Here is a 12,049-nt window from a genome sequence, read left to right as displayed (position 1 = left end):
TGGGCCCAGGTGGGGAGAGGGAGATTGGGGTCCAGGAGTCCTTGCCTTCCCAGGGGCCTGGGTGTTGTTGAAAAAATAACACACTGAAAAGATTTAATTTATCTGCACACACTTTGGGCTTGTTCATATTTTAAAGTGTATTTTTATTTACAAGGTGAGATGATGTATAACAAATGGACGAAGCAGTTACAAACATCTGATCACTCCACTTTCAGAAAAAAGTATATAAATATATTATAGTAAATTCTATATAGTAAACGTTAGAAATTGATACAGTAAACATTTGCTACTTTTTTTCTATGCCAATACTACTGTCATTTAAAGCTTAAATATTGGTTTTAAGTACCCCTATAAAATACTACTTTATTGAAATACTGGAAAAGAATTTTTCTATAAACAAGATTGGTATGTTAAAAACAGACTCAGTGTGTCCTTGTAACAATGTCCACTATATTCAAATGCTGCCTTACTTGTCCCTAAGAGCTGCATTATTCAGCTAGTGTTAAATTCTTTAAAAAATAACTATCACAGGTTAAAGTGGCTGTAAAAATACAGCACTGCAACATGATTCACTGTGATGAAGAACGCCCCTCTGAGGCAGAGGAGAACAAGCGTAAGGATACTGTGTGGACCTGCTGTCCTGCGGTCTTCGATTTTAATGGGTAACAGGAGCATCTGCTGGATGTTAAGGCGAGAACCGGAAAGGCATCCAGAAGGCTGTTTTTTCAGGTCATTTCAGAGGCTGTGGCTGCTCTTTTTCTTCTTCTTCCACTTGGAGACGTGTCAGGACATAAAGGATGACTTGGTAGCAGAAAATATATTGATCCTATATAGAAAGAGGAGACTTTAGCTGTGTAATGTGAATATTTTATAAATATAGCTTCACTACTATTTGATGTTTGAGTAATTCAATGTGAGAAGCAGGATATAGAATTGTGCAGTGTCATAAAAATGATTAAAAACAAAAGCCAGATTGATAAAGTGAGAAGGGAAAAAGCCCTGGGGCGGGATGGTGGGAGTGGACAGAAACATCCCAGAGTGCTAACTGAAGCAGTCCCTGATCAGTGGGCCATTCCACTTTTTTGTGATTTGCTTTTATAATTGAAATAAAAACTTTCCACAAAATTTCTTCTAGATTTATTGAACTCATCTTGGTATTTTGAAATGTCAAGAAGTTAATACCCAAGAAGCTACACAAAATACTTTTTCTCTTAATATTCAGAAGAGAAAAATGCAGAAATCAGTGTTTTTTGAAAATTAACTTTTTTTTGGTGAAATTATTGTCTATTAAGTTGATGGCACAGGGATCTGAGTTTTCTTGTTGTGTGACGAGTCTGAAAGGAAATTTAAAACACTCAGCACACTGAGCGAAAAGTAGCTGTGTGTGTGCGCGAGCGTGCGCGCCCCAGCGCTCCTGCTCAGACTCAAGAAGGTGAGGCAGTTGCCCAAACACTAACAACTATGAAGGGTAGGAAAACAAGTAACCCTTTTATTTACTTTTTGCTCATCTGTCTTATTTTCCCCACGTTTTCCACATGTTCATCCTTAACCTTCTCTCACCCCACAAACCATTGGCAAACCCGCTTCTCTTCTCCCTGTATCCACACCCACCATTCCAGTCAGGACCACGCCTGGGGGCCACCTACCTGAGCTCCCTGCTTCCGAACTTGCATCCTTCCCCACCCAGCCTCCCAATGGGGACTTGTTTCACCACAGCAGCCAGAGTGGTCCTTTACAATGTGAGTCAGTTCCTGTCACTCCGTCCTGACAGTCCTGCCACGGCTCCATTTCACCAGGGGAAACCTTAGCCCTGGCTCCTCCCTCTCCCTCTCACCTGCCACCTCCTCCTTCCACCGCAGCCACACTGGCTGTGAACTTAATCACACAAGACCCACTCCCACCTTGGACTTCCACACAGGTGCTGCTGTCTGCCCGAAAGGCTCTTGCTCCCAGATACCTGCACGACCCCCCTCTGTCAGCTTCTCCAAATCTTTGCACAAGTGTTATTCTCAGTGGTGCCACCGATTTAAAACAGCACCTCAACACAGGATGACTCATCCTCTTCACCCTGCTCCACATTTTTTCCCTCTAAAGCACGTATTACTTTCAAACATCCTATACAACTTATTTATTTAATGTGTCTATTACCTGCCTTCCTCATCACCAACCTCCCAGAAGATCTTTGTTTTATTCACTGATGTGCTCCTTGCACCTACAAGGGGCCTGGTACTCACTAGGCCCTCAGTCGACATCTGCCGAATGCCCTGGGTCTAAAGAACTGCTCACATTGACATTGATAAAGTATCAATAAAATATTCACATTGATCTGGATCAATATGTTTTCTTTACCTAAAAAATGCGACTGTAAATCAGCTTAATATTTAGAAGATTTAATTTGAATTAAAAAGTGTAAGAAGGAAAAGTAGGCAAATTCTAATTTTAAAAATAGTAAACTTTTGCCCTGGCTGGTGTGGCTTAGTGGATTGTGTGCTGGCCTGCCAACCAATGAGTCACTGGTTCGATTCCCAGTCAGGGTACGTGGCTGGGTTGTGGGCCAGGTCCCCAGTAGGGGGTGTGCGAGAGGCAACCACACACTGGTTTTTCTCTCCTGCTCTTTCTCCCTCCCTTCCCCTCTGTCTAAAAATAAATAAAATTTTTTCTTTAAAAAAGCATTCAGGTTAAAAAAAAAAAAAAAAGACCTGGCTGGTGTGGCTCAAGGGACTGAGTGGTGGCCTGTGAACCAAAGGGTTGGTGGTTCGATTCCCAGTCAGGGCACATGCCTGGGTTGCAGGCCAGGTCCCCAGTAGGGAGTGTACGAGAGGCAACGACACATTGATGTTTCTCTCCCTCTTTCTCCCTTTCTTCCCTCTATGAAAATAAATTAAAATCTTTAAAAAAACAATAAAAATAGAAAACTTCTATATAATTCAAGAGGTAGAGAAATGTGAATTTATAGCTATATGAAAATAGCTTCCACATTCCTCCTCCCAATTCAAACACAAAGGACAGCAGTCTGCTCAGAGCAGGCAGACACCCTAAGTAATGCAACCCCTGTGAAGGACACAAGGTTGTAGGTCAGTGGGTGAGAAGCTGGTTTGATTTCAGGTGAATGAAATGAAAAGGATCGAAACAGAGGACAAATAGACCCACTCTTTCACTCTCTACCAGTGCCTTGTCCAAGGTAAGCGACCCAGCCTGCCTTCCTGCCTTCTAGTCAATAATCCATTCACTCTTGGGGAATTTCTGTAGCAACAATGTTGCCTTCTATTTGTTTGGTTGGCTATGGGGAAAGAATGCTGCTAATTATACACTATTTCATTCCACTCCCCAATTTTGACCCCAATGTGCCACCTCATACGTGCCACTTTTTCTTTTTTTTTTTTTTTTCTGAATTAGACCTTAGTTAAAAAATTTTCTGAATTAATCTTTGGGTTTATGCAATAACATGGGAACCCTCAAAAGAGAAGTGGTTTAGCCAGAACTTTTAAAAACATCAGAAACTTCTCGAAAACCCTTATTAGAAGATACCAAAACTCACCTCCGTCTGGACCATTCCATGTCTTTGTAGTCTCATGCAGCGCACTAAATCTGAGATGTCGAACTGCCAAAAACGGAACAAGAATCTATGTGTTAGGTAAAAAGGACGGCCAAATGTGAGCCCCAAAGGGTCACAGTGCGGCGGCTTACACAGGTTCGGACCTCGTTCTCTTTCCCCTTCTAGCAGCCTGGGAAAGCTATTCTGGACAAGATAAGTTGATGAACTGACTTTGCTATCATTTGATAATTTTATGTATGATCTTTCAAGAATTAGGGAAGGTCATTCTATTTGAAAATCCCCAACAGAAATTCTTGTGCCTCTGAAACTGGACTAATTTCTAATTTAAAAAATTAAATCAGTAAAATTCCTGATTTTTTATTTCATTGATATTCAGTAGTTTGAAACAGGGAGAAGTAGACTACTTCATTTTGTCCTACTTGAATTATTATGGTAGATGTAATAGAGTGTGAAGTGAAAGAGCTGTTAACTAAAATTCTTTAAAGGACAAATGTTTTAATTATATGTTATCTGTAACTCTATATGCTAATGTTTATGTAAGGTTTATACTAATTTAGGTTTTAAGCAATATCACACTTATCAGCTTTGTTTATTTAGAAACAATTTTTAAATTGGGAGTAACTGGTTAGATGTAGACTATTTAGAATCAATTTGTTTAACAAAATTTACATTTCTTACCGATATGCAACAAAAACAAAAGTATAAGCCTGTTCAATTCAAAATGTACTTTCTTTCCTGCTTCAATATGTCTACCCCTGAAAGTATGATAACAATATTGACTTTATCTTATACAAGCCTAAACACTATAAAGAGTAAAATGCAATAATATGCACAAGAGGCTTTAGAGCACATGGTTAAAAAAACCCAGTAAAACAAATATAAATTTAAGTTATCTCTTTTTTATTATGGTCTATGCAGTTTTGAATGTACGATTGTATACAGAAAGAAAATTAAGGCATTCATACAAACTGATAAAAAAAATTCCAAGATCTCAACACATTATTAAAAAATTAGATTCCACTGTCATCTCTGGTCAAATGCTCACTCACCCTGTACTTGTACTCACCTCAAGATCCTGACTGATTAATCCTAGAACCACATCTATGCATATCAGGGTCCCCGAACGTCCAATGCCAGCGCTGCAGTGTGTGATGATTGGGCCTGATCTGTGAATGTGTCTCATGTAAGAGATAAAAGTGAGCAAGTCGTCTGGCTGAGAAGGTGTATCATGGTCTGGCCAGGCAGTGAAATTCAGGTGAGAAATATGTCGCACCTCTCCTGTCTGAAATTACACAACAGAATAAGAATATAAAGGCATACTATGTTGTACACATGTATTTAGTTCTTGATATTTTGTCCTATCAAAGGAAAAGTAAAAGCGACAAAAAAGACTCTGTGAAACAACAAAGATAGGGAGGGCCTTTATCAAGGAGGCTGCTAGATCCGCATTTAATTTTTTTTAATTGCTTTTATTTTTACTGATACCAGAGAGAGAGGAGGGAAGGAGGAGAGGGAGAGAAAGAGAGAATAAGAGAGAGACATTGATTTGTTGTTCCACTTATTTACTCATTTATTGTTTGATTCTTGTATGTGCCCTGACTGGGGATTGAACCCGCGACTTTGGTGTACTGGCTTGATGCTCTAACCAACTGAGCTATCCAGCCAGGCCTAGATCCACATTTTAAATATTGGTCAAAACTGCTTTTTGGAAATCCTAAAAGAAAAACACATATTTGTAACAACCTTTTTTTAATGACCCCTTTTGAAACTCACCCCAGACAAAAGCCAGAGAGTCATTGCAATGGCTCAAAAACCCTCCATCACTTGGCCCAGCGACCTCTCAGGCCTAACCTTCGCTCCTGCCACAGGAACTGCTCTGTGGGTCTTTAGAAACACGCAGCACAGTTCAGTCTCAGGGCCTTTGCACTCACTCCTGCTGACTCACCTGCTCCCCAGATATTCCTGTGGTTCATTCAACACCTTCATCGTTTTGTCCACAGCAGCATTACCCTCTCATTAGAAAGTAAGCTCCATGAAGTCAGGGAGTTCTTTCTGTCTGTGTTGTCAACCACTCAAACCTCAGATTCCCTACTAGAGCCTAAGCTCTATAAACATGTGTTGATTAAATAAATAATTTAAGGGATATTGAACAATTGTGTTAGCATAAGTAATGTAAGCTGGTGTAATGAATAAGGTAAAACTTTAATTCTCTGTAAAATCAAAAATCATGAAGGAAATTCTCAGGCTATGTTTACATGCCACCAGTGCAACGGAGTCAAAAATGCAATTGTGCTTTGTTTCTGTGAAAGTAAAATGACTCTTTCTTTGAGAAAGCGAACACTCCAAGAGTGAGTAACACATGACTCACATCTAGCTAGTATTACTGGGGGGCGGAGTGAAATAGGCTGTGGAGGTCAGGAAGCAATAGTAGCTTTTTTAAGGTGTACCATACTGTCTAATTCAAACTAAGTTTCTCAGTGGCTAGATGGCCACAGTAGGAACTACTTGAATGACAAACGTTTATGCTACAACGGTCCATGTATTACCAAAGATGTTTTGTGTTTAGGGAGGAATATCTTCTACTTAAAGATTTAAAAAAAAGTTTTATTGAATCTACATAGAGGTTTGATTTTTTAAAAAATGAGTTTCCAACACAGAGCCTCTGAGCCATTCTGTGCTATCACTAAGCAAAGGATGATGGATGATCACATTGAAAGCCCTGTATTCTCATTTTCATTTTAATACAGTACATACAGGAGGAAACTGGAAGAATTTATGAAGAGGGTCACATTTGAATTTATATCAGATAAAAAATAATAGGTGGCATTAGTTCCACTAAAATGGGAACCAAGAAATCACTGGCTTTTTCTGAGAAATACATTGATACAATCATGGAAAGTATCTAGGCCTGCATTCCAACTAGGCGATATGTCTTAGTAAAAGGAAAGATTTAATTCCCTTACCTGAATATCTTCTAGGGTCATTGCCCTTACTACAAAGCCCTTCAGCAGCTGCATTTTCTCAAGAGCCAGCCGAAGCCTGTCGTTGACCATTGTTGTTTTGCCTAGGATGTTGGGCCAATAGCGCTGGCATTTGATTTTCTCCCCCTCTACTTCTTGGGTCATCATGGCTATCACTGTGGATTTTTGTTCCCAGATCATCTGCCAGAAATCTCCAACGGTTGTAGGGAGAGGTCCTTGGCAGGCAATATAAACAAACTCTTCTTTCCCCACTGGCATCCTAATGAAGCTGGCATTGATATATCCGCCTTCATCTCCAAGAGGCACTCTTGTAGCATCATCTGTAAATTTCCCACCACAAAACACAGCCATGTATCTCACACATTTTTAAAGAAGAGCTTTATAAACAGGTTGAGTCAAAGATTATAAGAAATTCCTCATAATCATAGATGAAATCATAAACATTTTAATAGAGGCGTATTTTCAAACTGTAGCTACAAGTATATCTAAGATGGCAACTCAGTTTCTGACAGAAAATTTGGTATTATTTGCATAGATTTGGCTGAAAAAATTAAAATTAACAAACTAATAAATGCATTTAGAAGTTCTTAATAGCTAACTGGAGAAAAATACAACTTTGTTACTTCTTTTCTATTTTTAAGGATGACAATAATACATTTAATAATGAATGACAATGCAGAAAAATTATTCCATAAAACAAAAATTGGTATCATGGTGAAACTATTAAAGTATTTATTGTAAATATAATTGACATAATTAACTCCTGCTCATCTGAAGTTATATTCTTTTCAATAAGCAGTTAAAATAATAAACACAATAAATACAAAGGGAGCTCACTTTATTCTGTAGTCATACAGACTCTTTCTTGTCTTTGGCTAATTGTAATTTCCTATAGTCAAATATAAATTTTAAAAATAGGCTCACCTGGTGAAAAGTATATATAAGCTATCTTATGTAAGAGAATTAATTTGTATGTACTTAAACATTAGAAGTCATTTCTATCTCCAGTGTTTATAAACTTAACTGGTAATTTCTGTGATTGCCAAATTATGACTTTCATAGTGGGTTTCAAAATCCTGCATTACTTGCCTTTCTATTACTTGACTTGTATCTCTGAGTCCACAGAAACAAGCCCATTTACTAGTTTTGGAGTTATGGCTTACCCTGCTCTGACTCTGAGATAATAGCCTGGCCTTTTTTTAACCTGAAATGACCCACCTAACTTTATGCCAAGCCATAACCTATTCCATTTTAAAATGCTAAGACTCACTTGTTACAAGAAATTTTCCAAAATGAATTTTGTGTTTTCCACCTTGATTGAAAAAATGCAATTGTGTTGTTATCTATTGCATGATTCGTCACTATTGAATCTGTTACTATCTTCAGAATGAGGACGTCCTGACTTCTTCCTGATGGAACGGTGTGTCCCGCTGGGTAACGCACTGCGCTTACGTGTGCACACACAAATGTGGCTGGTAAGTTTTAGAAGAAGTTTAGAAGAAGTTTAGAAGAAGTAAACATTAATATTTTAGCTATGTGCATATATTCATATATAATTGTAAAACACCAAATGTTTGATAATATGGGTATAAAACATGGGTAAAAGTATTTTTTTTCCTTCTGGTACCTAGAATAATTCAAAGTATAATGCAACCACAGCCGCACACATGTACACGGCTGCCACGTACCACAGACATTTCTCTAGGCCTACACTGAGTGGAATAAGTAGATGCTGGTTGTGAGATACGAACTAAGAAATTGCTCATCTAGAAGACAATTTATATTGTTAAAAAGACTTTAAAAATACTGATTTGGTATTTTTCATTTTGGTAATTTTAATTTTTTTAAAGATTTTATTTATTTATTTTTAGAGAGAGGGGAAGGGAGGGAAAAAGAGAGGGAGAGAAATATCGATTGGTTGCTTCACACACTGCAACCCAGGCATGTGCCCTGACTGGGAACAGAACTGGCGACCTTTCAGTTTGCAGGGCGATGTCCCATCCACTGAGTCATACCAGTCACGGCAGCACTGATTAATTTTTAGTACAATGCTAGTAGTAATTCATGAATGCCTAAGAAATACTTAATATTTCTCTAATTGTCTATGTATTCCCAATACATAGATAATTTTAAAAGAAATTCACATTGTATACCTAAATTTATTTGTGTGCACTTACGTAAGAGGTAGATAAGATAAACTAGCACAGAAATTTTAAATCAGTTTAAAGTATACATTTGATTCACAGCCAAATTGGAACTTACAGGGAAGTATATTTTTATATCGGTTCTTCCTTCTGTTTTCCTTAGTTTGTCCAATTAGACATTGATCCAAAGGCTTTAATTCTTGAAGATTCTGTAAGTAAAAATGGAAATAAAGTTAAATTTGTTAAGATAAGCAGTAATTCAGTAATCACTGCAAATGCTTTAAATGTTCAGGGTGCAAAACTAGCTATTGTTCAGGAAAGACTTTGAGTGTTAAGAAATAAATATGTCTTGTCAAGATAAATAAGTCTAAATTCCCAATACTAATTTGATATACCGGTTGTAAAAATATATTGCTACAAAAATCTTTAACTGTTGCCATCAACTAACTTTGTGAGGTAGCACTTTGTAGCTTAATTTTATTTTGTTTTTTCTATTTTGCCTGAAATAGTTATTATTGGTTGAATGAATGAATGCATGTACCTTAAAACTGCAAAGAATCTTGAATTCTATCTACACAATCTCCTACAATCATCCATAATTAGTGGTGGCTGCTGTAACAAATTCACAAACACTATGAAGCATAAAACAACAGAAACTTGTTCTCTGGCTGTTTGGGAAGCCAGAAGACCACAGTCAGTTTCTTTGGGCTGAATTCACGGTGGGACCAGGGCCAGTCTTTGCAGAGGCTGCAGGAGACACACGGATCCCCACCTCGCCCACCTGTGGTGGCTGCCAGTGTCCCTGCTGTGTGGTTGCATCATTCTAATCTCTGTACCTTAATTTTAAATTCAGATGTCTATAATTATAATTTAGAAAAAGATGCAACTCATAAAACCAACTTTGGCTTAAAGTAATTATTAGCTGGAGCAAGATTTCTTGACAATATTGTCTGTGGGGTCATAGAATATTCCATGTGGTACAGCTGTAGTTAGGCAGTATTATGTTCTAAAGTCAACTATGTTTCACTTTTTATTCCTTCCATCCATCCATCCACCCATTCAACAAATACATACTGAAAATGCCGACTCTATCTGCAAGGCACTGTAATAAGTGTTGGCAATATAGCTGTAAGAGAAAAGACACGATTCTGGCTCTCCTGGAGCTTATATTCTACTGTGAGAAGACGGCAGTAAAGAAGTAAATGAGCACATACTGTGATATATGCTTTGGAGAAATCAAGAAGCTGCTAGGATAGAGAAAGATAAAAGATTTACTTTACCAAGGGTTGTGATGGAAGCTCTCTAACATTTAAACTTAAGATCTTGAAAAAAATCATTTTTGCAAAATTGAGAGGGACAGTATATTCTTGGAGCTGTGTTAAATTAGAAACTGTTGCTAATGATGAACCATACCTACAGTGTGTTAAGTATGAAGTTCAGTGGATGGTTGGAATTGATACTTGACTTAAAAAACAAAACAAAATACTTTATCCCTAAACTAAGAAGCAGGGAGAATAATCTTCAGGGAGAGTTACCAAGCTCCACAGTGGCTAACGACATCCCTTTAAATTAATACTATGTATTAGGATCCTAATTAAAAAAAAATAATTTACTCCTAGATATGGTGAGATGGTGCTGTTATAGTTGGAAGTTAAGTTGTAAAGTTGTAAAGTAATAGACATTTTCAAAATTTCTTCTAACTTCTAAAATTTTATTTGAGAGAAAAACACCATTGGCAGAAGCTACTTACCTCCAGCTCCTTAGAAGGAATTCCTTGATCTAGCAAACCCCGCAACATTCGAATGACTGATTTCAACTTGGTGCCAGTGTATTTACCAGAGGGAAGCACTTTGACGATGGGAAGTGCAGCGAGTTCCTCATTTGTCAGAAAGGGATGGCCTAACAAGAAGACAGCGTTGATTAAAAAAAAACGTTCCCCCAGAACTGATTTGCCCAATAAGGGAGTTAAATTTAGTCTATTCGCACCTCATCTATTTTTACAAGAGTGAAAAAGTCCTCAGAATTAATAAGGCACTAGAATTAATAGGTAGGCAGATAAGTACAGTCAACACAGGAAAATGTTGGCCACAGCAAGGCCCTTGTACTCAGCTTTCAAGGAACACCTAACTGTTGAGAAGTTTTTAAGGCTCCAGTGGCACTGTTTTCTTGATGAAAACGCATCTAGTCCTACTATCACTTTGCATTTAAATTAGTTTCCAAGCACATGGGGAAAAGAAGGAGGGAAGTGCCTCAGAAATTCCTTACAATGGGGCAATACACTAGAAACACTGATCTCCCCCTCATCTGCCTGCTCCTGGTACTCAGTGCTTGTATCTCTGGTATTTGATAGTTTCCTCCATGCAAGTGAAGCCCCTGCAGTCTTTGGGAGTTTATCCAACAGGTGATATCTGTCTCAGAATAGTTGTACCTAATTTAGTACCTGCTCTGTGGAAACTGCTTACAAGAGAAGGTAACTATTATCCTGAAAAAAAGTAGGAGAGATAGCCTGCTATACTCTGCACAAGTGTAGCTTTCATTTGTCAATCAGTTGATTAAAGTATTTTGATGACACAGCTACTCCACAGGCAATAGCACTATGGGCGACACAAAGCTGTATGAGATACTTCAAGAAGCTTCGTGGGGTGAAGGCTAGCTTTTAGCACAAAACTCACTCACATGAAATACCCACACACTTTTACAGAGCTGAGGGCGAATGCCACAGGAGCAGAGGCGACTGAGCACGGGTGGGAGGAGCCGGCGTGCTCGGTCACTGACCACAGTCTACCTAAATCCAAAAAGTATTCATGCAGCTTCTTTATTTTCTTTTAATTAAGACTTCAAGCTACAAAACCGTGCTCTTTCACTGCATTAGTATAACATTTCCTTAAATGAAAAAAGAGAGACGAAACTCTGGATAAGACCTTCCTTTCTCCCCTGAGTCAGTTATAAAACGAGAGAGGCACTAATGAGAAGAACAGAGCAAGTGACTCTAGCTCTTAAAAAATGAAGTTGGATTCAAGGGTAATAAATTCCTATCTTTGAGCTATTCTACCTATTTTACCATAAATAAAATGTGCTCCTTGACTTCTCACTCCAGAATGGCAAAATTGTTTCTATTTAAACTAGTATTTGTTCGTTTTATACCAAGCCACTGAAAATTTTAATCTACAGCTGTGCAAACTTCTGATTACAGAAATGAATGTTGATGTTTGCCTGTTATGTGATTTAACTTTATGTGCAGAACCAAATAATGTATACATTTGGTGAAATAACATATCCATATGTTTTGAAATTTATATAATTTTCAGACCCTTCTTTTTTCTATCCACTATTTTTTTGATGAAAAAAATTGCTAATAAACTTCTTGC

At 37.9% G+C, this 12,049-nt stretch overlaps 1 protein-coding gene across 12 annotated transcripts in view; it reads right to left on the bottom strand.

Moving 5' to 3' along the window:
• Nucleotides 1-103: 103 nt before the first annotated feature.
• The window catches only part of PTPN13 (protein tyrosine phosphatase non-receptor type 13), a 193,936-nt gene continuing 181,990 nt past the window's right edge, over nucleotides 104-12,049 (bottom strand). For 11 of the 12 annotated variants that reach the window (XM_024574843.4, XM_045183695.3, XM_045183694.3 and 8 more), the window contains 6 exons: nucleotides 10,432-10,580; nucleotides 8,800-8,890; nucleotides 6,520-6,857; nucleotides 4,623-4,838; nucleotides 3,539-3,601; nucleotides 104-826 (listed from right to left, as the gene is read on the bottom strand). In XM_024574843.4, coding sequence (XP_024430611.2) covers nucleotides 731-826; nucleotides 3,539-3,601; nucleotides 4,623-4,838; nucleotides 6,520-6,857; nucleotides 8,800-8,890; nucleotides 10,432-10,580 — 953 coding nt within the window. In that variant the 3' untranslated portion in view covers nucleotides 104-730. The remainder of the gene's footprint in view (nucleotides 827-3,538; nucleotides 3,602-4,622; nucleotides 4,839-6,519; nucleotides 6,858-8,799; nucleotides 8,891-10,431; nucleotides 10,581-12,049) is intronic. The other variant, XM_045183699.3, reaches the window with a different exon arrangement.

This window comes from Desmodus rotundus, chromosome 4 (genome assembly GCF_022682495.2).
Source record: "Desmodus rotundus isolate HL8 chromosome 4, HLdesRot8A.1, whole genome shotgun sequence".
Lineage (NCBI taxonomy): Eukaryota > Metazoa > Chordata > Mammalia > Chiroptera > Phyllostomidae > Desmodus > Desmodus rotundus.
The sequence above is the reverse complement of the archived record's forward strand: the minus strand, read 5'-3'. Positions and strand labels throughout refer to the sequence as shown.